The sequence below is a fragment of the Myodes glareolus genome, chromosome 2, assembly GCF_982192425.1.
Source record: "Myodes glareolus chromosome 2, mMyoGla1.1, whole genome shotgun sequence".
Taxonomy (NCBI): Eukaryota; Metazoa; Chordata; class Mammalia; order Rodentia; family Cricetidae; genus Myodes; species Myodes glareolus.
Window position 1 is genome coordinate 124,965,695 of NC_142027.1, and position 24,377 is coordinate 124,990,071.

General features: G+C 48.3%; 1 protein-coding gene across 2 annotated transcripts in view; it reads right to left on the reverse strand.

The window, feature by feature from the left end:
* Window positions 1–22,711, reverse strand: part of P2rx7 (purinergic receptor P2X 7) — a 38,053-nt gene extending 15,342 nt beyond the window's left edge. The window contains exons 1-8 of one of the 2 annotated variants that reach the window (XR_015737309.1): window positions 22,416–22,711; window positions 11,391–11,559; window positions 10,016–10,084; window positions 8,739–8,814; window positions 7,106–7,202; window positions 3,502–3,582; window positions 2,689–2,818; window positions 1,933–2,069 (exon numbers count right to left, since the gene is read on the reverse strand). Coding sequence is in view for 1 of the 2 variants with exons in the window: in XM_087903658.1 (XP_087759784.1) it covers window positions 1,933–2,069; window positions 2,689–2,818; window positions 3,502–3,582; window positions 7,106–7,202; window positions 8,739–8,814; window positions 10,016–10,084; window positions 11,391–11,559; window positions 22,416–22,540 (884 nt within the window). In the remaining variant the exon portion in view is untranslated. The remainder of the gene's footprint in view (window positions 1–1,932; window positions 2,070–2,688; window positions 2,819–3,501; window positions 3,583–7,105; window positions 7,203–8,738; window positions 8,815–10,015; window positions 10,085–11,390; window positions 11,560–22,415) is intronic. The other variant, XM_087903658.1, reaches the window with a different exon arrangement.
* Window positions 22,712–24,377: the final 1,666 nt, after the last annotated feature.

Below are 24,377 nucleotides of genomic sequence, written 5' to 3' on the forward strand. Positions count from 1 at the left end.
CACAGAGACTTGTGAAAACGCAGACCACAGGCCATGCTGTCCAGTCTGAATCGGGAGGTCTAGGCCGGGCCCCGGAATGTGCATTTTTGAGTCACTGTGTGATGCTGGTGTTGAGCGCTGCATTTTGATAATTGCTAATCTAGACTGCATGGGAAAGGAACTTACAGATGTGAGTTTATTTTCCAAGTTTCTTCTCAGAGCCCAGGCCCCTGTCCTCCTTCTTAACTAGAAAGGGGAGCCAAGCCTGCAGGGTCCCTGCCTCCTGCTTGGAGAGGCTTCCCAGGCACATCTTCTCATCACAGTAACTTGCTTGTTTTTTTTTTTTTGTTTTTTTTTTTTAGAGCACTTTACCCCCATTAGAAATGCTCTACTTAGATTTACCTGTTTGCTCTATTGAGATATCATTTACGTATCTTACAATGCATGAGTCTTAAGGGTTCTGTTCAATGGTTTGTTTGTTTGTAGGCAAGGTTTCTATAAGTGACTCTGACTAGCTTGGGACTTGATGCACCAGGCTGTCCTCAAGCTCACAGAGATCCACCTGCCTCTGCTTCCATGTGCTGGGATTAAAGATATGCACCACCATGCCTGGTAATGGGTTTCGACAAATGATTATGTTTTCATCAAAATTCCTTCGACTCAAAGTGTTCCTTTTCCAGTCCAGAACACACTATTCTGTCTTCGCTCATCTTAGTCAAGTCTTGTCTACTCTTTTTTAAATTGTTTATTTGTGTGTGTGTGTGTGTGTGTGTGTGTGTGTGTGTGTGCGTCTGTCTGTGCTCACGCGATGGTACTTGTGAAGAACGCCAGGAGATTATTCACAGGGAGTGGTTTCCTCCTTCCATCATCTGGATTCTGGGGCTTGAGCTCAGTCACTGGGCACAGCAGCACACACCCTCCCCACTGAGCCATCCCAACAGCCCATGTTTTCCTATTGAACTTCATCTAAATAGCATACCATTTAGGTCGACCTTTCAACCTAGCGTCTGTAGATGATACCTGTAACTCTTCCAGATATCCCGTGTATTGATACTTGGTTCCTTTCTTAATCATAGTGAGTAGCTCTCCACTGTACACATACCCTGCAGGGTGGCCATTTCTCTGTGCTTGACATTTGGCTTCTCAGGGTTTTTTTTTTCCTGCTATAAGCAAGACTACTATGAATATTTGTGTGCAAAGTTTCTTTTGCTTGATTTTTAAAAAATTTATTTACTTTTAAAACAAATATAGATTCATTAAGGACAAATGAGAGAATTCCTGAGAGTGGGAGGGGTCCCAGGAGAATTCTTTTCCTTTATGCTTTTTAAAGGATATATCTTTATTTTATGTTTAGAGTGTTTTAACTGTGTGTGTGTGTGTGTGTGTGTGGTACTGTGTGCAAACCTGGTGCCCACAAAGGTCAGAAAAAGCTATTAGATCGATCCCCTAGAGTTAGATATATGGATGGTTGTGAGCCACCATGTTGGGTTCTGGGAATCAAACCTGGGTCTTCTCAAAGAGCAGCCAGTGTTCTTAACTGCTGAGCCATCTCTCCATCCCATCTTGTAAAATTCTAGCCATTCTAGTGTATCACAGTTGTATCACTTTTTTCAATTTTAACATTTATTTATTGTGTGTGTGTGCGCATGTGTATACGCATACACATGGCCTACATATGTAAGTCAGAGGACAGCTCGTGAGAACCAGTTCTGCCTTTCCATTGTGCGTGTTCTGAGGATCAAACTCAGGTCTCTGTGCTTAGCAGCAAGCACCCTTCCCCACTGAGCCATCTCCTTGGGCCTACAGATTTATCTTATTGTGGTTTTATGCATTTTCCTAATGACTAGCAATGTTGATGATTTCCTTACATCGCCAGTGTGCTGTTATTGGTATAGCAGCGACCTTGTCTTTTCTGTTTGCTCATTCTGCCCACGGCACATTCGGCACTGTTACCTGAAGTTGTAGCCAGGGATCAAGGACTTGTTGGTGTACTTGTCATCCAGGCGGCGGAAGCTGTACTTGGGACGACAGCGATGGGACCAGCTGTCCAAGTTGCAGTCCCAGTAGATCTCAATGCCCATGATTCCTCCCTTGGGGAAAATCAACAAGAAAAGTCACAAAGTCTGTTAGGTGGGGGCTATGCAACCGTCAAACACTGTCCCACTCAGTAATGTCTCCTCGAGGAAGATTTTCTCTCTGTGGGGAAATACTCATTAAAAGGTTTCAGTGCAACTGGGCAGTGGTGGTGCATGTCTTTAATCCCAGCAGAGGCCAGCCTGGTCTACAGAACGAGTTCCAGGACAGCCAGGGCTACACAGAGAAACCCTGTCTCAAAACAAAACAAAAAAAAAGTGGAGGAAGGGGCCGTCAACCAATAAGTGAACGCAAGAAGCACCCGTGGGGAAGGTAGAAATGCAAGCATGCATCCTTCCCTGCACCTGCTTTGACACCGCCTTCAGCTCTGGCGCTGGACTCCTGCTCCAGGCACAGAAGCAAACGTGTGCTCTTTTAAGCTGGCACATTAGTGGTGATTTGTTCCTGCAGCCACAGGACCCTGGGATTCCCTGAAGCACTAGGTATGGTTTACCACATACAAATAAATGTGAGCCATGACTTTAGGAGCCAGACTGTCGGCCTCTACCACCAGACACTGTTATTTGACATTTGACAACCTGGACCCCTTGACACACGTATAAATGCTCCACCAACCTGAATTGCTACCTCTGAAAAGTTCTCTCCTGCTTCTTGGAAGATGTCCCCTAGTCGGAAAATGGGACATTGAGGGTTCTGAGTTTTATGAAAGGTACAAGGGATCTTCAGATCTGGAAAAATGTTTTTCCTGTGCAGAATGGCAAAGAAACATGTTTTAACAACCATCTCTCTAAAGGGAAAACCAATGCCTGCTAAGAAGTGCTTACTGATTACCGTGGTATAAATGCTTTCATCACTGCTGGTGTAAAGCTCCCAATGGGACATTGCTGAACATGACATTGATCTACTACTCATCGACGTGAGCTGTGTGGCAGCTCCCCTGCCCCCTGCGGACCTTTGTAGAATGTCCTTTTACATTGTGTCATGGACAATCTTTGTGACCAGCAGCATATCGCAGAACGGGTTGGGAATCACTTCCAAAGACTGTGGCTTCCATCTCAGTTGCCCTTGCCCATCCACTATGCAGACGACTTGCTCTGGTGATGCAGCCACCAAGTCCTAAGGATACTCCCACAGTCCTTGGGTGAGATGACCATGGTGAGGAACTTAGCCTTGCTGCCTCAGTCACGAGGGTAAGACTGGGAAAGGACTCAGCCCTAAGCAAACCTAGAGCCAACAGAAGCTCTGACTGATAGCTCATGACTGGAAAGACCATGAGCCAGAACCACCCAGCAAAGACACTGCCAGATTCCCGATCCACTGATGGGAGAGAGATAAAGCTCTTGTAATTTTCAGGCTCCCTAGGTTTGGGACCTTTTGTTCCACAGCCGAGATAACTGATGCATACAGCCAGGTGTTTGAGATGCTTACGTCGTATAGTTGTGGCCGGGGAAGTCAATATTGTTTTTGATGAGCACAGTGAAGTTTTCAGCGCTCCCCAAGAGTGCAGGCCTGAGAGAGAGGAAGGAGAGTCGGTGACCTCAGGGACAAAGAGTCCATGGGACCAGCGGGTATGGCTTTGTGCTTTTGACTGAAAAGAAATGAATACAGCAAAATTCTCCATAAAGCCTGTAGCTTCCCCCAGAAGCCTTCGCCCTCCTTGAGACCCCCCACGGCAATTACGGTGTCACATCCAACACCGACACAATTGCATGCCCGCTGTTGTGCGGTGACATGTTAACATCTGACGTGACACGTGGCGCTAGCTGATTACCATGCCATAAATCCTTCCACCGTGGCTGGTGTCAAGCCCCCATCCACCAGTAAACTTGAAACTGAGACCGAATGAGCATGGTTGGCTTTTAGTCAGCGCCAGTCAGCTCTTGAGCAGCCATGTTCGTGGCTTCTGGATCGGCCTGAAGTCCCTGCAAGGCTGAATGGCAATCTATTTTGGTATGTCCAGCCTTTATCACAGGACTACACACAGAGCTATCTATATCATTCACTCATTCATTCGTTCATCAGAGGCGCTGGGTAGGCTTTAGTTGTACACTGAGTTAGAGGAACCAAAATTCCAGGCCACCGGAAGGCCACCCACCCACCCGCCAGCCAGCCATTCATTACCAAATAATGAATGGACACGGAGCAGGGCCCTGGCATACAGTGGTGAACAAGAACACCAGCAGTTGGTGATCTATGAAAGAGACAGGATGAAGGTTAAAAAACAAAAACAAGGCACACACCTTCAATCTCAGCACTTGGGAGGCAGAGGCAGGTGGGTCTCTGTGAGTTCGAGGTCAGCCTGGTCTACAGAGTGAGTTCCAGGACAATCTGGGCTACACAGAGAAACCCTGTCTTGAGAAACAAAACAAACAAGCAAAAAGCTATTTTAAACTTCATGCTTTGGGTAGGCATTAGAAGACATGAGTTATTAAGTAAAAATTTAAATGAAAATCTCAGTGCCAGATGTGGGATACTTCCCTACGGGAAAGTGCTGGGGGTGGGGATGGGGGTCCTCAAAATGAGCTATTACCATTGTTCTTGGTTCTTATCACACAGAGTTGATAAGACCGTATTTCTGAAGTCGTAACACACTTGAAGGACGTGAGGGAATCAAGCTGGAACTGGGGATTTCTTCCTTGCCTTCTAGTGCTGGAAAATGCTAGGCAGGCCACTGGGGGAGAAAAGCCATCAGCGGTATTTTTTAACAATATCATGCTTAATTTTAAAAAGGGGTTGGGGTACCATGAAGGTTGGAGAAGAAAGTATTTGAGAAAGGGACCCAGAAAGAGTGGGAGGGAAAATCTGAGTTAGATATAATCAAAATACATTATATATATATATATATATATATATATATATATATATATATATATAAAGTATGATAGATATATATAGTATGTATGAAAGAGTCAGAGTAAGTTTTAAAAATATATGTGCGTATATAAAAAATAAGTAAATGAAGTCTAAGAGTCAGAGGCTACAGGATCCTCTCACTTGACATTTGTAGCTTTTTATTTTGAATTACAGCTTTCTCTGCATGGCTTGTCTCTTCCGACGCAGAGCAAGAGGCTGAGTAGCCACTCCCTGTCTGGTCATCTGATATTTTAGATTTTATGTCATATGAAGTGACACACAAGGAAAATCACTGACGAACGCCAACTTCTTGGTGGCTGTGTTGGATGAACCATTTCACCTGCTTCACATACCACGAGAGGAGATGGTTTGTCCAATCATATCAAAATGTGCTTTATGCCTGTAATCCTAGAACTCAGGAGGCTGAGCCAGGGGGATTACAAGATGCAGCCAGCTTCATCTCCACAGTGAGACCTTGCCTCAAGAAGAATAAAAGTGACCGCAGGTATTGTGGCGCACATCTTGAATCCCATGCAGGAGGCAGAGGCAGGTGGATCTCTGTGAGCTTGAGGCTAGCCTGGTCTACTTAGAGAGTTTGAGGCTAAACCCTGTCTCAAAGACAATGACAATAAAAACAGCAGAAAGAATGAAAAATAAAGCTCAGGACCGGCATGTGGAGACACACGGTATTCATCTGATGAATGAGGTGGCGGCAGAGCTGAAACTGGCAACCACGAACTCCTCTGTGTGAACCCAAGCGGTCCAGCGGTGGAGTCCAGGGTCTCACCCACAGCATAGTGCCTTCTGCACACAGAAACTTCCCTACCTAGAAGTGAAACTGGTCTGACAACCGAAGGCCGAGAGGGTGGTACTGCCTCCCGCCTGCACCCTGGCACTGGAAGGCAGGATGGACCTTGGCCTGAGCCGTCTGCGGGTCTGTTTGGCCAGCCTTCTCTCTGTCCCACATACAGAGTGCTCCTGAGGCCTGCTTGGTCTGGGAAGTGGATATGGAGATTAAAATTAGGGCCAGTGAGGCGGCCCAGGGTGAAAGATGCTCGCCGCTAAGCCTGGTGGGACCCACATGGTGGAAAGAAAGAACCAGTTTCTGCAAGTTGTCCTCTGAGGTTCTGATGTATGTGATGGCTCACAAGCACCCACATACACAGGCAAGCAAACCCATGTAAATGCAAATAAGTATAAAATAGAAACATTTGTTTGTTTGTTTGTTTGTTTATGGGTTTTTCAAGACAGGGCTTTTTGTGTAGCTCTGGCTGTCCTGAAACTCACTCTGTAGACCAGGCTGGCCTCGAACTCTCACACTCATAGAAACTCACCTGCCTTTGCCTCTTGAATGCTAGGATTAAAGGCACGTGCTGCCGCCTCCACCCAGCAAATATATTTTCAATTAAAATTCCATTTCTTATTTTATGGGTTCAGTCATCACAGGTAGCTGGTGGCTGCCATGTTGGACACCATGGGTACCAAACATTCCCATCACTGAAGAAAGTTCTATTGGACAGAGATGGTCTAGAACCACTGTACTTCTAGGAGCAGGCTGTCTCTCTCTGTCTCTCCCCCTCCCCTGCTCTGTTGCATGCTGTGAATATAGGTGCACAGCCCTCAGAATGCTCATGTGTGGGGAGGGTAGCAGTTGGTAGCATTCTCCACCTTACACTGTGAAGCAGACTCTCTCTGAGCCCGGAGCTCACCAATTTGGCTAGACCAGCTGACCCGCAACCCAACTCTGCCTCCTCAGCTGGGACTACCGTGTCTGTTGCTACACCCGCTATTTGTGTTGGTGCTTGGGATTCAAACTCAGGTCCGCAGGCTTGCCGTACAGGCACTTAATGCCCTGAGCCACCTCCCCAGCTCTGCTTCTTCATATTCTTTGTCATTTCCTATGAGCACGGATGGATCAGAGCAAACCCTGCTGTAGCTCTTGGGGAGGGTTTCCAGAGCAGCCCTGACCAGGGTGTTCCAGGTCACAGCTACATGCCAGCTGGCTCAGGCCAACTATAACATATTAAGGCTGGCATAGCCTTCCCAGAGATGGCCACGAGGTCTCCAAGCTGGGACTTGGCAGTCAGGGCTATGCTGATCGGAGAAGCCCAGGAGCCCTGAAAAGGCCACACCTGGCACTGCCAAGGCCACTGTTTGTGCCCCCCACCATGGAACTCACCGGGGGGCCTCTTTCCCCTCCTCAGCGGGACACCAGGCAAAGATTTCACAGGTCTTCCGGTTCTTATCGTACTGTACACACTTGCCAGTCTGGATTCCTACAAGTTTTAAGGGGTTGAACAACCACAGATGTGAATTACCTGGAAAAGAAATGTCTCTAGGGGGTTCTGTGTACTAAGTCCACAGAGACACTACACTCTGAAGCCCAAGCAGCTCCCTCTTCTGTGAACCCCACCCTCAACACATAGGTCCTCCAAGTCAAACAGAACACTTGACGATATGTCCTTAGAGAGGCCCAAAGACAGCACAGGGGTGCTGGAGTCTGCCTGCCCCTATTGTTTTGTTTTGAGGGAGAGACGCCTGAGAGGAGAGTTCAATGTATACTCTACATGAACGAAAGTATGGCTTTTCATGTGGTATCTGGGTGCCTCCAGGGGTACACAGCTCACCTGGGGATGTGTAAAGCCACATGATGGACTTGGGAGCATCTTTATGAAGTGTCAGAAAGAGACCTTATAATGATCTCCGTGGCAACTCACATACACATGCTATGAAATGGAACCAACACTCAGCTGCTTTCCCGAGTGTGAGTGTGGACTCTACTCTGTGATTAGCACTCAGCTGCTTTCCTAAGTGTGAGTGTGGACTCTACTCTGTGATTAGCACTCAGCTGCTTTCCTGAGTGTGGACACTGTGATCAGCACTCAGTTGCTTTCCTGAGTGTGAGTGTGGACACTGTGACTAGCACTCAGCTGCTTTCCCGAGTGTGAGTGTGGACACTGTGACTAGCACTCAGTTGCTTTCCTGAGTGTGAGTGTGGAGACTGTGACCAGCACTCAGCTGCTTTCCCGAGTGTGAGTGTGGACACTGTGACCAGCACTCAGCTGCTTTCCCGAGTGTGAGTGTGGACTCTGTGACCAGCACTCAGCTGCTTTCCCGAGTGTGAGTGTGGACTCTGTGACCAGCACTCAGCTGATTTCCTGAGTGTGAGTGTGGACTCTGTGACCACTAGTGACTCTTCCTTGTTTTGAGACAGGGTCTCTATTTAAGCTCTGGTTGACCTGGAACTTGCTATGTAGACAAGGCTGGCCTCGAACTCACAGAGATCCACCTGCCTCTATCTCTGCCCTATGAGTGCTGGGATTAAAGACATGCCCTACCAGATCAGAGTCTTATGCCTTTTAAAATTAAAACACGAGGCAATGTCTCTTTGCAAGGTTGGGGCTGTAGCTCAATGGTAGAGTTCTTACCCAGCCTGCAAGAAGGCCTGGGTTTGATCTTCAGTATCAAGAAAGAAAAGAAAAAAAAAGCAAAAAGGAGGGAGGAAGGAAAAGAAGGACAAGTAAATGAGAAAGTTAAACTCCCATGTCCTTGGAAGTTCAAATTCCCTGCCTTTGGGGAAGTTCCAACAATTAGACCCTGAATCCGCATCTCTCACTGGGGTATTCAAGTCACACTTACAGGCTTCTGCTGGTCTGCTGGGGACAAATTGGGGAACAGACACAGCCTGACCTGTGACTTGGTGGTGACCTGTGAAAGGCAACTGCCAGAGGCTAAGGACTGGACATCATGAATGCCACAAAGACACCAGCTCCCCGTCCCCCAGCAGTCCAGAGTAAGACACAGAAGAGTACCTTTGCTTAGAGGGTCCATCCATCCCTTTATACAGTCCCTGTCGGATTTACACTTTGCACTGGGGCTGGTGGGAAACTGCGGGAGGAAGGGCAGGAGGGCAGAGAATGAGCAATGCATTGCCAAGATACCACAAAGCCCTGCTCACCGGTGGTCACTGCAGCACCAGTGGCCAGAAAGTGAAAACAGATCAAATCCATCAGTGCGGAGCAGGACAAAGAAAAGGTGGTTCATTCATATGTGGAGCATGCGTGTGTGTGTGTGTGTGTGTGTGTGTGTGTGTGTGTGTGTGTGTGCGTGTGTGAGCCAGAGGTCAATGTCAGGTGTCTTTTTCTGTCACCTTTCATTTTGTTTTTTGAGACAAGGCCTCCCACTAAGACTGTAGCTCACCATTTGGCTGGGCTGGGCTGGCAGGTCGAACATCGAGGTGGATAGGGACTCCACCTCTCGGCCTCCCCAGGACTAGGATCGCAAGTGTGCACTGCTTCAGTGTGGATGCCGGGGATCAAACTCAGATCTTCATGCGTGAATGGCAACCACTTTAATGACTGACTCGTTTTTCCAGCCCCCATATGTGGAGCCTTGGTCTGACAGGTCCTGACACATGCTACGTCATGGACCAACTTCAAAACATGATGCAATGTGAAAGGCACCAGACACAAGAGGCCATGTCCAGTATGGTTCTATGTGTAGGGAATGTCCTAGATAGACGAATCCCCAGAGAGGGAAGGCAGACTGCTTGTCCATGGCTGTGGGGAGAGAGATATCAGTCAATAATGGGGGCAATTTGTTTTGGGTGTCAAAGTTTCCTGGGGTGGGGGGAGAAAATGTTCTGGAATTAGGTGATTATGATGATGGTCTGCATGATGTTGCAAAAAAAAATCACTAGATTGTGTATTTGGAAGCCATAGATTTTAGAGTATATGGATTTTATCTCAAAAATAAGACTGAATAGAAATGTATGAGTAGACGTCCAGGCAGCCAGGAGGCACTCTCGGGGACGGCCTTTGGGGTAGAGAGGAGGTGGCCCCGCCACCACAGGACCGAGAAGCTGACAGATAGATAGCAAGGAGTAGCAGGCCACGTGGGAAGAGAGGACATGGCCAGCACACTCCTGCCTGAAGAAAGTGGGTCAGCTGTGTCTGGGACTGAAGGACAGAATAAGGGAAGAGAGAAGAGAGGACTGGTATTCACACAGGCCCTTAGACTGAGGCAAGCAAAGAGCTCTTTCCCAGAATGCATCTCCCCCTTGACCACTCTGAAAGGGTCCCCTACTCACCTCAGGACAAAGCTTCTGTTCTTGGCCTTCTGACTTGAGGTAGTTTGTCATCACAAAGAACGAGTTCCCCTGCAGAGAGAAATGAAGGAGCAAATGCGGGGCCTGGGGGAGCAGAACTCCTTAAGCTAAGAACCGGGGTGGAATGGGGGCGGGTTGGGGAGGTGGGGGAGCAGTCTTTGTACTCTTCGAAGCCTCTAGAAATCAGCCGTGGGCAGCATGGACTTTGCCAAGGGCTTAACATCAAAGCTGCAGGAGCTGTCTCACCAGGCAAGGGGGAGCAGCCGAGCTTTCAAATGTGGGGAGCAGTCATTTTCCGAGCCAACCTCTCCAGCAGCTGTACCAATTCTCCCACAGTAAAAATCTCATTGAGACTCTGGAGAGCTGGGGAAGTGGAGGTGGGGTGTGGGCTGCACCCTGGGCAAACTGTTCGCATTTCTCAGGGCTTAATGGAAGGCCACAGGGCTTCCCACTACCTGGGCAATCAGTGGCTTTTATGGTTTCTAGCTAGAAACAATAGCAGCTTGGGCCTGATGGTTTTGCCAAGTGCTCTGGCTCCCCAGGGTTGCAAATGGACTCTTTTGTTCCTCCCACCCCCATCTGTTCCTAACTCCTCGGCCCCTCTTTTATTTCTCCTTTTTTTTTTTTTTTTTTGGCTAAGTGCTTTGCAGACTCAGCTAGCCACACAGCTCTCTGTGACCTGCACCTTTTCTCTTTGTCACGTACCCTCTCTTTAGAAAGACTCAAGAACCATCTCCTGGAGATCTTTTCAAAGCTAAAAGGTCACACCAGCCGAGCAAAAGACAGGAGCTCCGCCCTTTTGAATCATGGCTGCGCCTGCCCCGCCGTGCAGTGGCCCTGCCTCTCAAGCCACTTGCGCACCAGCGCCAGTGAATCAGACCGCATTTGGAATGTGCCAGGATGCGCTGCTATTTCGGGCAGCCCGGTAGGACTTGATAAAGCAAAGACGCATCTTCTTTGAGCTGCTGGATGTGACCCAGTTTGGCAATTTTTAGGTTTTCTCAGTTGGGATTTTCGCAGGTTTTAAATAGGGCCAACATTTTTCATTTCTGTTAAGACAGGGTATTATGTATTCCAGGCTGGCCTCAAACTCACTAAGCAGCGGAGGGTGACCTTGAACTCCCAATTCTTCATCCTTGACCTCCTGGGGCTACAGGCTTATACTGCCAGTGGTTTTATGTGGCACTAGAGCTATTGAACCTAGGGTTTCATGCATGTTAGTCAAGCATTCTACTGTTTGAGCTAGATCCCTAGTCCCTAACCAACTTTATTTTTTTTAAATGAGTCTCTAGACCCCTAAGTATGGGGAGAGGCAACGGCCAAGGAAGAGCCCTGGAGTCGGCTGCCTGGTGCTCACCTGCAAAGGGAAGGTGTAGTCTGCGGTGTCAAAGATGTTGCGCAGTGACTTCATCTCCCCACCCTCCGTGATGTTCTCTGTCACCTCTGCGATCCCTTTGACCTTGGTGTGCACAGAGCTGATAACAGGCTCCTTCCGCTGGTACAGCTTGTCACTCACTAAAGCAAAGCTGAGGACAGATGAAGGACATCAGTGGTTTTCTCACTGCCCGGGGCAGGGTTTGGGCTGCAGCCTCTGAGGTAGGGGTGGTGGGAGCAGCTTTCCTTCATAGCCTGCTTGCCCAGCGACCTGCTTCTGCCCAGCGACCTGCTTCTGCCCAGCGACCTGCTTCCTTGTGCCTCTCCCTCTCTGCAAACCGGGACCAGCAGCTATACCTCTCCCCACCCCCTTAGTATAACCTACTGAAGGCAGAATTTCTACTCAATTCCGTTCTTGGGTGGTTGAATGGCTCTGTCCCAGGGTTCAGTGACACCTCAGTTCTGCTTGCTCTTATTTCAGGTCACTAGATTTTTTTTTTTGAGACAGGGTCTCTCTATGTAGTCTTGGTTGTCCTGGTATAGACTAGGATGGCCTTTGAACGCACAGAGATCCTCCTGCCTCTGTGGCTCAAATGCCGGGATTCAAGGCATGTGCTACCACACCCAGCAGGTCATCTCATTTATAAGAAATCTACAGGACAGATGGACAGTTGCCGGAGAGAAGAAATGGGGAATGGCAGTTAATGAGTACATTATTTCCTTTAAAGATGATAAAAATATGATGGCGGATAAAGGCATTTCCTATATAATACTGAGCACGTGTTAAATAGCACCTGTCTGTTCACTTACAAATAAGCCCTTTATTCCTTTCTCTTTAAGAGATCAGTTTTATGCTACACAAACTTTACCTTGATAGGTAAGATAAAAATCACACACACCTTTAATCCCAGCACTCGGGAGGCAGAGGCAGGCAGATCTCTGTGAGTTCGAGGCCAGGATGGTCTACAGAGTGAGTTCTGGGACAGCCAGGGTTACACAGAGAAACCCTGTCAAAAAACAAAAACAAAAAACAAAACAAAACAAAAAAACCCAAACAAAACACACACACACACACAAAATTTACACATTTTTCTTGATATAGACATGTATATAGAAATATCAAAACAAGGGAACAAACATCAAATTCAGGATGATGTCTACGGGGGGAGAGTGGGAGGAGGGATGAGTGTGCAGGTGGTGGAGTGGATTAGTGTGCTTTGGCTCGTCAGCTGCACAGTAGCACGGAGGTCTTACTTTAGGCACCATACATGTTAGCATTTCTCCAGCAGTGATTGAAGAAGAAAGAAATTGGTCCAGCGAGATGGCTCAGTGAGTTAAGACACTTGCGACAAGACTGACTGTGTTTTTAATAAGTAAAGCTTGCCTGGAGATCAGAGAGTAAAATAGTCACACTGGTCAGCCGTACAGGCCAGGCAGTGGTGGCATACACATTTAATCCCAGTAGCCACACTAGGTAGCTATAGAGGCCGGGAGGTAGAGGTGCACGCCTTTAATTCCAGCACTAGAAAGGAATATAAGACTGGAGGAGACAGTTCTCACACAGTCTCATTCTGAGATTCCTGGAGGCAGGAATGCCATTTCGGTCTGAGGTAGAGGTAAGAGCCAGTGGCTGCCTGCTTTGCTTTTCTGACCTTTAGACTGAACCCCAATATCTGTCTCTGGGCTTTTATTATTTGTACGATAACTGACGGCCTGGGTTTGATCCCAGAACCCACACGATGATGAGAAGAGAGAACTAACTTCCAAAAGTTGTTCTCTGACCTTCACATGCTCAACACGGCACATGAGCATGCACACTCACAAAAAAATGCAAACAGTTAATTAAAAAAAGGTACTGGTGCTAGAAATAGAGACTCAGGACCCACTCAGCACGTGTGGTGCACAGTCGGGTAGAACGCTGCAGGCGAAACAATTACAAGTGTTCAGTCTCACTCCAGCCTCAAAACACAAGCAAAACACTTGCAATGTTCTTTCAGTTATCCATTGCAACAGCCTCCCAGAAGAACACATGCTTAGTTGTTCAGTGGGAAGCTCAGCCTGATGTACCATGTCCTTTCTAGAATATGCAACATAGGATCAGCTTACTAGACTCCAGCCCTGTCAGGTACGAAGGCTTTGCAAACATGATGGACCTTTGTATCATAATGAAAATGAAAATTCTTTTTTGTTCTGTTTGTTTTGTTTTTTAAGACAGGGTTTCTCTGCATAGCTTTGGCTGTCCTGGAACTCGCTCTGTGAACCAGGCTGGCCACAAGCTCACAGAGATCTGCCTGCCTCTGCCTCCTGAGTGCTGGGATTAAAGGCGTGTGCCACTGCCGCTCTGTGAACATGGCAATTCTATTAACACTTCCTAGAGATGCATCAAAAGAGAAAAGAGGCAGAGGCTGCAGTATCTTCCCCTTTAGGAAGAGCAGTCTAATGGTCAACCCAGTCATAAACTCTTGACCTTGTGTGATGACTCAAGAGAAGCCAGGCTTCCCCTCTGGGTCATGGGTTCAGTCACGATTCTCTAATCTCTAACTCTGATGACTATTAGCTCTAAGAAACTGATGTGCAATGCATTCAGGTGTACTCAAAGTCAGTAGCCTCTGGAGCAAGCACAGGATTAAGGAGCCAGGTATCTAGCTGAGCCTGGTAGAATAGGTAAGATTGAGAAGTGGGGAAGGAAGAGCTGGAGAACATGGCAGGCACAAGAGACCTGCAACAGGAGAAGCTAGGGCCATCCAGAGACCCTTGCAGACCAGTCTGGCCAAAGAGGAGGACATGGAGGAGCCCGGATAGAGCCGAGGTGGAGAGGGAGCTTTGGGGCCATGGAGCCCTGAGACTGGCTCTCGCCTAACTCACCAAATGTAGATGCAGATGATCACCAGAAAAGTGATCTTCAGAGTCCCAATCCATACGCTGTGGATTTGAAGGACTTTCACAGATTTGTGACTGCATAACTGGACCATTGGCACCTTGATGAGAAAGTTCTCTGAGCTCCCCAGGAAGGAAGTGCTTCTCAGCAAAGTCTACCTGTCTCCTAGAAGGAATGCCTAAGTTCTGAGCAAAGGTAACTCTGAAGTGAAAGACAAGCTCTGAGGAGACCTGCCCTAACGTTTGTTTAATGCACAGCTGGGGCACCTGGGGCCTCGCTCCTGCCTTTGCTGCCTGTACATCCTCACTCATGTTGCCAGGAGCATTTGTAGGAGCCTCTTCTCCCTGCAAAGGCACTTTCTCTGCCTGAGATGAAACGCCAGGTCAAAGGGCAGGCACATTTATGGCTCAGTTCTTTGGGTCAAACTACAGAAGTCTGCTTTGTTTCATGCAAAGCAAACGTGTACACCCTGCCTTTCACAAAAGTCTTGACGGACAAAGGGCATGGTTGCATGGCGTGGCTGAGACAGTGAGGGGTCTAGGCGACACCTCGGGCATCGGCACAGAGATGCGGAGAGATGCAATAGTGAGAAGCCCTCTGAAGGAGAAGGGCACAGAATGGAACTGTGATGTGATTACACAAAGAAGGGGGCCAGGCAGGCTTTCCCTGTGGTTGCGAGCTGGTGCCGGTGCAGATGACTTGATGGTGACGGTGGTGGTTTTTCATTTATGCCACCACTTGCCCCCCTTCCCCCATCTCTTTTCCATCTGCATTTAAATACAATTTCTCATCTTAAAAATAAACCCTCCCCCCATCCCGCATTCTCCCAGCACCGTGCAGGGCCTGACTCCTCCTAGCACCACACAGGGCCTGGCTCCTCCCGTGGAGCCCAGTCTTCTGAAAGAGTGAGTCACCACATCCATTTCCGCACCTCCATTCACTCCTCCACCCACTCCAGTCTGGCTCCCACCCCCACCCCTTCTTCAGTGCCGCCCCTGCCAGCTCACTCTCTTCCAAGTCCAGCAGACATGCTGCAGATGCCATGGCCGACTCTGGTGGCCACGGTCCACTTCCTTCTCGTTCTTCCCTCAGCCTCGAGAAGCCTGCGTTCTCCTGACCTCTCCATCTCAGAATAGCTTGGAGACTTCTGCATCTCTCTGCCCCTTGAATGTTGGTACCATGTGGGGCTCTGTTCCAAGCTTCCTACTTTCATTTTCCTGCTGATCAGTTGAAGATGTCCATGGCTCCAACCACCATCTACAGACTGGTGATATGTAATCTATCCTAAAGCTCTGAAAGCAAATATCTACGCAATCAGTGTGCCCAGTTAGGAGCCTCATAGCCCATCCAAACTCAAAGCCTTAAGCTCTGAACTTAGCCTTTGGCTCCAATTATTTTTTCCCCTGAACTCACTAACTCCAGAACGGTATCCACCAACTTCTCATCAGTGGCCCAAGTCAGGAATGAGGCACATTCTTGACCCATTCTCTCCGTAAGGGTCATACATGGTTCATTTATGAAAGCTGCCCAGGCAGCTGGCCCCTCTGCCACATGGAGCCCCAGCAGAGCTGGGTGGACTGGTGCCTACCCATGGCTTCTGGTGTCCACGGGCTGGTGCTAGTGTCTCAGAGGGGAGGCCCAGGGGACTCCCTCATCCATCCTCCTCCTCATACATGTCCTATTATTGAGCTGTGCAATGGAATGCAATCCAAGTGCAATACTTGGGTGGTAGCAGGCAGCGGTAGGAGGTCAGGAGTTCAAGGTCAGGTGCAGCTACATATCGAGTTACTTGAAACCCTGTCTCAGAAAAATGAAATTAAAGAAATTCTGCTATTTTATCTCCCTGGTATTACTGCTATTGCTAGGCTCCACCTATCCTCTGTCACTGTACCTCCTCCCACAGATCCCCATCAGTTCACAGCTGGGTGATCCAACACTGTTTGATCTCCCGCCGGGCCTGGTCCTGTCCCCTCCCCTCTCCAGTCTGAGCATGAACTCTGGGTGAGATGTCCAAGTTCATTGTCAGCTCTGCCTCTGCCTGGCTATATGACTTTGGTCACCAAAGAGATTTGTAAAGGTTGTTAGACAAGTCATATGATCTGTCACATGGCCGAAGACTGGGTTCACTTAGATCCTACACAGTAAGGAGGCAGACTGCTCTAGGAAAAAGATGTCTGGGGACCATTGCTCAACGTGAACTCACAAACCCACAGTCCTTCTCGGCGGCAAACAGGCACCAGGACCTCAGCTGTGGCTGTCCCCTAAATGATCTGGATCCCACCAGTTCCCCAGCCTGTAGCATGTTCCCAGGGGTTGCCGATCCTGATCTCTGTCAATGGTACCTTATCAGGGAAGAGTCTAGACACATGACCGAGGACTTTGAGATATGAGATTACTAGGTTATTTGGGTGAGTTCCAAATGCCCACGTGTCCCTGTCAAAGAGGCAGAGGGCAGCCTGACAACGCATGCAGAGAAAAAGAGGCATTCTGAAAACGCGGCAGATAGAGCAGAAGAGGCTGCCTCCTCTTCGTGTTTTCCAGCACCCTCGAGATAAAGCTCAATTCTGTCCAGAGGCTGGACTGGGCGCTGTTGGTTTCTGCAGTCCCCTGGGCCTCCATTCTGAGACACAGCAACAGCAGCCAGGTGCTGTTAAACCATAGCCCAGTGCTGTGGAAACAGCCAGGGAGGCTGGGCTGGAGTGGACACCAGAAGCCATGGGTAATGCACCAGTCGGCCCAGAAGCCTCTGCTGTGGCACCATGGAGCAGAGGGGCCGGCTGCCTGGGCAGCTTTCATAAGTCTAAAGAGAAGGGGATCATGTTCATTTTCTTTCTTTCTTTCTTTCTTTCTTTCTTTCTTTCTTTCTTTTTCTTTCTTTATTTCCTTTCTTTTCCTTTTCTTTTTTTTTTCTTTTTTGAGATTATGTGTTTCAGATTTTGTTTTTTAACAGTTTGGGGCTAGACACAAATAAAAGGATATCACAACGGAAGTAGACAGAACATTCTAGCTGCTTGCTCAATATCTCTACCAGTCCTGACCAATAGGTCAGCGAGCTTGCCTCTCTTTGCTATTGCATGGCTCAGACAAAGGCGTCCTTACCCTCAGGACGCTGAGCCATCTCTCACCATAGCAGGTCCATCTTAACTTGGTCCATATCTCTCCAACTCCACCGCCCCATTCTAGCCCATCCGGGTGACTCCAGAAGTCTCTTAGTGGCACTTGTACCCCATTCTTGTGCCACAAGACCCATTCCCCTGCACAATGGCACTGGAGCCTTTAGATACAGCAGTCAGATGGTTCCACTCCCCAGCGATAGACAGGCTCTTCAGAGAATCACAGTGGAGCTCTTACCCACCTCGGCTCCGGCTCCTCCCTCCTCCCTCGTGTCTGTGTCTTCGCTGCCCCTCCGGTTTGCTATCTCAGTCTTTGCAGTTACTGGCCTTTGGGTCCTATGTGTTACGTGGCCAGATTCTTCTCCTACAGGTGTCTCCTCCTGAGAAGGCCTTTCTAATCCTCCAGCTGCCCGAACTCTATCACACCATCCAGGGCCAAGGTGATGAACAACATGGTTCGTGTCACCTGGAGCCATAGACACTGCACCTGACTTGGGCTCAGTGTCTGGTGTCTTCTCCACCTCCTCCATCGCACCTGGCGTCACAGAAGAGGCCAGTCTTCCAGGTGGGAGGCTACCCTTTGGGGAACAGCCAGTCAGCCTGGGATTCCAATGTAAAAACCATACATAAAGTACAGGCACATCCTCTCCCCAGCAAAAGACAGCCTGGGCCTTCAAAGGCCAACACTGTGTGCTGGTGGTGGAGGTGGGCTGGGCTGGGCTGGGGGAGAAGCTGCCATAAATGAGATCAGCCCTCTCAGCTCTTTTCTGGCCACTGAAGTATTTCTGAGATCCATCTCCGGGAAAGAGGAAACAAAATTCACAGTAGAAAGCAAATATGTTTTACCTCTCTGCCCCGAAGCGTCCTGTGTCTTCTCAGAACATGGAATAAAATTCAAGATGGTGACATTACAGATGGATTGGTTCAAACAGTATTTCCCTGGTCATAGCAAACCAGAAAGAATGGCACTAGTGGGAATCAGCTGTTGCTGTGGGCTCCTGCCGGGACTGAGGAAGGGGCTAGCCTCGGCAATAGCCAGAATCATAGTCCATAGCTCTTTCAGGGCTGAGGCTATACAAATGAAACAGTACTGCAAACAAGCCCCAGACTCCCCAGAGATCTCTGACTTGTTTATTATTTTTATGTATGTGTGTGTGCCTGTGTGAGTTTATGTGTGCCATGTGTGCAGAAGCCTGCCGAGGCCACAAGGTTTCAGATTCCCTGGAACCGAGTTACAGGTTATTATGAGTCATTATGTAGATGCTGGGAACTGAACCCATTATAAGGTCCTCTGTAAGAGCAGTCAGAGTTCTTAATCTCCAAGTCATCTCTCCACCCCCAATCTCTGGCTTTTGAAATGACCTTATAATAAATGTTCTGTTTTTGCCTCTCTCTCTCTCTCTCTCTCTCTCTCTCTCTCTCTCTCTCTCTCTCTCTCTTTCTCTCCCTCCCTACTCCCCCCCCTTTCTTTCTTCCATTTATTTTGGTAACAGACTTTTTTCCCTTTGACATAGGGTTTCACATAGCCAGACTGGCCTCAAATTCTATTACGTAGCAGAAGCTGACTTTGTTACTTTGGTGAAATCTTAAATTTTCCAGAAAGCAGAGCCAAAGGCCGTCCCAGCTTCCAGTGCAGCCACTGGAGCCATTTTCCTCCAGCTCTGAGATAAACTGCTGTTTTCCGGATTTTACCGGAGGTAAAGGCGGGCTGACTCATTTTAGGAGCCCCACTGGGTGGAAGGTTTCTACCTAGATGAGCAGCAGGGACAGGAAAGGACTCATTCTGAGAAGCATGAAGGTTGATAGAGGGATCCTTAGAGCTGCTGACCCCTCATGCTATGCCAGACTCTTAACTGCGGGTATCTACACTATTGAAATCGCTCTCCCCTGTGGCATCTGCACAGCTGCATCTGCGGGTATTCAACACGTGTAAGGCATTCAACACGAGTCCACCACATGAAAGGAACGAGTTAATATTTTTAAAGATTATTTTTTTTAACTTTTTGAGACAGGGTCTCACTATCTAGCCCTGACTGACCTGGAACTTGCTCTGTAGATCAAGCCGTTCTTGAACTCACAGAGATCCATCTGCCTCTGCACCTGCCTCCCCCATGCTGGGATTAAGGGCGTGCGCCTCCACACCCAGCTGATTTACTTATTTTTGTTTTCTGTCTAAGGTGCTCTCCCTGCACTTACATATGTGCAGCAGGTGTATGCAGTGCCCCTGGAGGCATTGGGTTTCCCTGGAACTGGAATCACAGGTGGTCGCCAGCAACCAGGTGGGTGCTGGAAACTGAACCAAGGTTCTTAACCTTTGAGCCATCTCTCCAGGTCTGGAACTAAGTATATAAAGTCTTTTCAGAGTTTTCTGTCTGATCTGTTTTGAAGGAATCGTGTGCTGGACAGGGGTAGTGATGTATACCTCTCATCCCATCACTAGGCAGAGGCAGGCTGGTTCCAAGCAGGCCAGGGCTACACAGTGAGACCCTATTGCTAAATAAATAAAACAAGGAATTGTGTACTGAACCTAATAATGCCTGCCACAAAGTCACAATGCCGGAAGAACCGAACATACAGTGAGCATTTACTAACCGGTACTCTTTGCCATATTGGCCCTGCGCTAGTTGACAAAGGAGCACCTTACATTGTAATTTTGGCATATGTTTTGTCAATGACATTTATTGGATAGTAAATACATAGAGCAAATATTAATACCCCTAATAATAATAACCAATTATAAGCCAAATGAGGACTTGCCAAATGATATATAGTTCCCTAATAGCTTTGTTATTAGCTCACTTAATAGTCTCAATCATGATTGTTCCCATTTTATAGATGAGAAAACTAAGATCCAAAGAGCCAAAAGAGGTTGGGGAAATGACTCAGTTGGTAAAATCCTTGTCACAAGAGCATGAAGACCTGCAATCTCACATGAAGGCCAGGTTTGGTGACATGCGCAGTGCTGGCAAATCAGAGAGAAGGAAACCCCTGGAACTAATTGGCCACCAGCCCAGCCAGATGGGTGAGCTCGGGTTTAGGAAGAGATCCTGTCTCAAACTGTAAAATAGAGAATAGTCCAAGAACAGATCTAAATTTCAAACTGTAACATCTACACACACGCATGTGCACGTGCACATACAGACGGACACCTTTAAAAACATGCACACGAGAGAGAGAGAGAGAGAGAGAGAGAGAGAGAGAGAGAGAGGGAGAGGGAGAGGGAGAGGGAGAGGGAGATGGAGATGGAAAAGGTTTCTGAATCCACATTTCTAATCTCAAACCCAAGCATGATTGTGGTTACTATGAGACTCAAAATAGAGGATGGATATAAAATACTCCTTCTGCTCACAGAGACGGTTTTCTAGAAATAGCTACCATATATGGTCACTCACATCACAGCCATGATAAGGAATGCACTTCTTCTCCTCTAGTCCAGAGCTTGTGTGAACTAACACAGACACAGAGGCAGGCTGGTTAAGTGATTTGGCCGAGAAGATGTATTCAGGATTATAGAACAGGCCACCTTTGAGCTGGAGAAATGGCTCTGTGGGTGTTTGCCAGGCAAGCATAAAGACCCAAATTCAACCTGCTGCCACCTTGTAAAAATTGAGCACAGAAGCAGGTGCCTGTAATCCCAGCCCCAGGGAGGCAGAGGAGGATCCAGGCACTCAGTGGCCAGCCAATCTGAGCTTCAGGTTCCGGGAGGAGAGTTACTGAGGAAGTCGACCTCTGGCCTCACACACACTTACGAGGCCATGCTCCTGCTCAGTAAACCACAGCACGCCACATGCTGTGTCAAAAGCTCCATCATTACCATAGTTAGAGAAACACAAGTCAGAGCCACATTGAGCAACCACTTCACAGCCAGAGAGGTTAGTTATGATCAGAAAGTCACAGCGTCGAGTGTTGGTGAGGATTGAGACCGGAACCCCGACACTCCAGTGCTGTGGAAAGATGAAATTGGTGTGTGAAACAGTCCGGCAGTGCCTCCCAGGCTGACATGCAGTTGCTGCCGTGAGATCCAACAAGGCCCCTTCGAGGTAAACCCAGCAGAAATGAGGGCATAGGTCCAGATGACAAAATTGGAAGAACCCAATGTCCATCATCGGATAAGTGGAAGCAGTTTATATACAGGGGACTGTTATCCAGCCATGGAGAGCAAACAACAATAATACACGTGATAACAGAAATGAACATGGACCAAATGCTACATGATTTTGTTTATATGAAATGTGAAAACAGGTGAATCCATAGAAACTAAGGGACAGAGGTGAGGTTGAAAATGATGACTAGAAGGTAGAGAGATTCCTTTTGGGTTGATGAAAATTCTTCTTTCTTTTCCCTCAGTTTTTCAAGACAGGGTTTCTCTGTGTAGCCCTGACTGTCCTAGAACTTGCTTTGTAGACCAGGCTGGCCTTAAACTCAAAGATCCACCTACCTCTGCCTCCACACCTGGCTGAAAAAGCTCTAAACTTATTTATTTATCTATTTATTTATTTACTGTCATTCAGCTCAGTGAACACACTGAAAGCCATGGATATGGACACTGTAAATTGGTGAAAGTCCAAGGTACACACTGTAACTTCATAAACTGTTTTAAAAGGCCCCCTTGATGCTCTAGAATGACTTTTCCAAGCCTGGCTCTATGTTTCCTAAGCACAAGGATGACTCAGACTCACCTGGGGGAATCCCCACCTCCTCTCTGGGAGCCCAGGGTGTGTTGTTGGCCTGTGTCTCCCAGGTTCCTCAGGCATGCCCTACCCTGCTCATCCTGGCAGGCCTCTGCCGCAGTTGAAAAAACGGAAGGGAGGCAAATAGCCTGCTACCCTTTCTTTGTGGCTTCCTCCAGCTGCAACCAAGGGCAGCTTCTTCCTACTGTTTCCTCCCAGGCGCCTATGAGAGCAGGGTTCAGATTTAAAAACCACACGGAATCTAGCAAGTGCACTAGCAGCTGCACCCTGGGGGAGTTGGTGCTGTCCAGTGCTGCCGAGATCTGTCCATCCCACGCCCCACTTACCTAACATAAGAAAAGACGATCACATGCAAGACCCACTTAATGGTGCCATAATTCACACTCTGGATCCGGGTGACTTTGTTTGTCTCATATTGCAAGACGTCATTCCAGCTGCAGCAAGCCGGCATGGTGACAGGCTCTCTCTCTCTGTTCTGGCTGGACCTTGGCTAGACCCTCCCAGGCTAGACCACAGCAAACACCCAGGTAGGAACAGTCAAAGAAAATGTTTCTTAGCAGGAACATTTAACTTCCAGTTCCTGCAGTGACTGCCATGGGGGCGGGTCCTGGCAACTGCCCCAAATGTGAGTAGAATAAACAAGAAGCAAGTCTTACAGGCCTGGCTGGCAGATGACCCCGCCCTGACATCCTCCCCCAGACGCCCGCACAAAGATGGTGTTCAGAAGATGGGCATTTTTTAAATTCCCCCTCCCCCTTTTCTTTTGTTCTTTTGAACCCATTCCACTTGGGAGAAAGCGGGCTGCCCTTCAGATGTCATAAGACCCTGTGTGACTCAGAGAGGGGCCTAGATACTTCCATTGCCTCTAGCCCATTAAGACACATCCATTTTGTTTTCTCTTGTTTGTCTGTGACAGGCTCTCAAGCATCCAGGCTGGCCTCAGATTTTACCTGAGGATGGCCTTGAACTTCTGATCCTCCCACTCATACCTCCTGAGTGCTGGGATTTATAGGAAGCGGCACCACACCTCACAGAAACTACCTATTTGTTTTCTGCAACCCTTTGTTCAGTCCGTGCGCAGAAGTGCATGTGCACGGGGTAAATGAATGGTGGCTTTTGTCCTTCCCCACTCCTGGCAATAGGCAGGGGATGGTGGGCGGGATCAGGTTCAGTACGAGCTGGGAAGACTATATAAGCACGGCATCTTACTCCATTCTCTGGATCCTGTCCTGCACCGTGCCCTGGGCAGTCAGTCAACCCATGACTTGGGCCAGCCAGTCGCAGGCCACCAAGAGCAAAGCTACCGCCCAGCAGAAGTAGCTCTCTTGACCATGCGTGACAGAGACTACCTGCTGGAGGGCCGAGGATGTTGCCAGACAGGAGAAGAGTAGGGTTCCGAGGAAGGTGGAGTTGATTTTTTTGGTTTGGATTTTGTTTGTTTTTGTTTTATTTTGAAACAGGATCTCATGTAACTAATTCAGGCTTCTTTTGAACTTCCTAAGCAGTTGAGACTGACCCTGAACTCCTAATCTAAATTCTGGGATTACAGTGGTGAGCTACCATGCCCAGGCTGAAACCCCACTGGGCAGGCTGAAGGAAAGCATGGTGGATACAATGGACAGCTTCCGACACGGGCTGCACAGCAGAGCCAAGACCCTGCGTAACAGACACGGTTGGCACTGGACAATGCACCTGCGGAGCCCTGTGTCTGAGGCTCTGTGCTGACGTGGACATGGCAGCTGTTTCTCTGCCTCAAGACTTAGGACCCTCCAGGCACAAGTGGACTGTTTCATTCTGAGAGTCTGACGTCAGAGGACAATGCTCCTCACTGAGAAAGAGTGGCTGGAGTGTTTTCACTTGCTAGCTAGAAAGAGCAGAAAAGAATCTTCTCTCTGCAGCCAGCTCGAACCACTGCTGTCTTTCCACCGCAATAACTGGCCAGGCAGATCTGCACGTTTCCAGTCTGAGCCTGTACTTTCTCTTCCCTATGATCTCCACCCCTGCTGGCTTCAGTTCAAGAGACTGGCAGGCAGGGAGGCTGGGCGAGTGTCCCAGCCCTCTCCATTCAGAGGCTTACTTGGTTTTATCATTTAGGCTTGGGAGTGGTAAGGGCTTCCCTCTGTAGCCAACTGCAGGCAGCACACCATCTGCTTTCTCCTAATTCTGTCCCCACCTTTGTTCTGCTATTGGTTTTTTTTTGTTTGAGGATGTCAGTCACATTCCCAAAACTCTATGGAATATAGCAATTTTTATTTGTAAATAGAATAGATGGGGCCAGTGAGATGGTA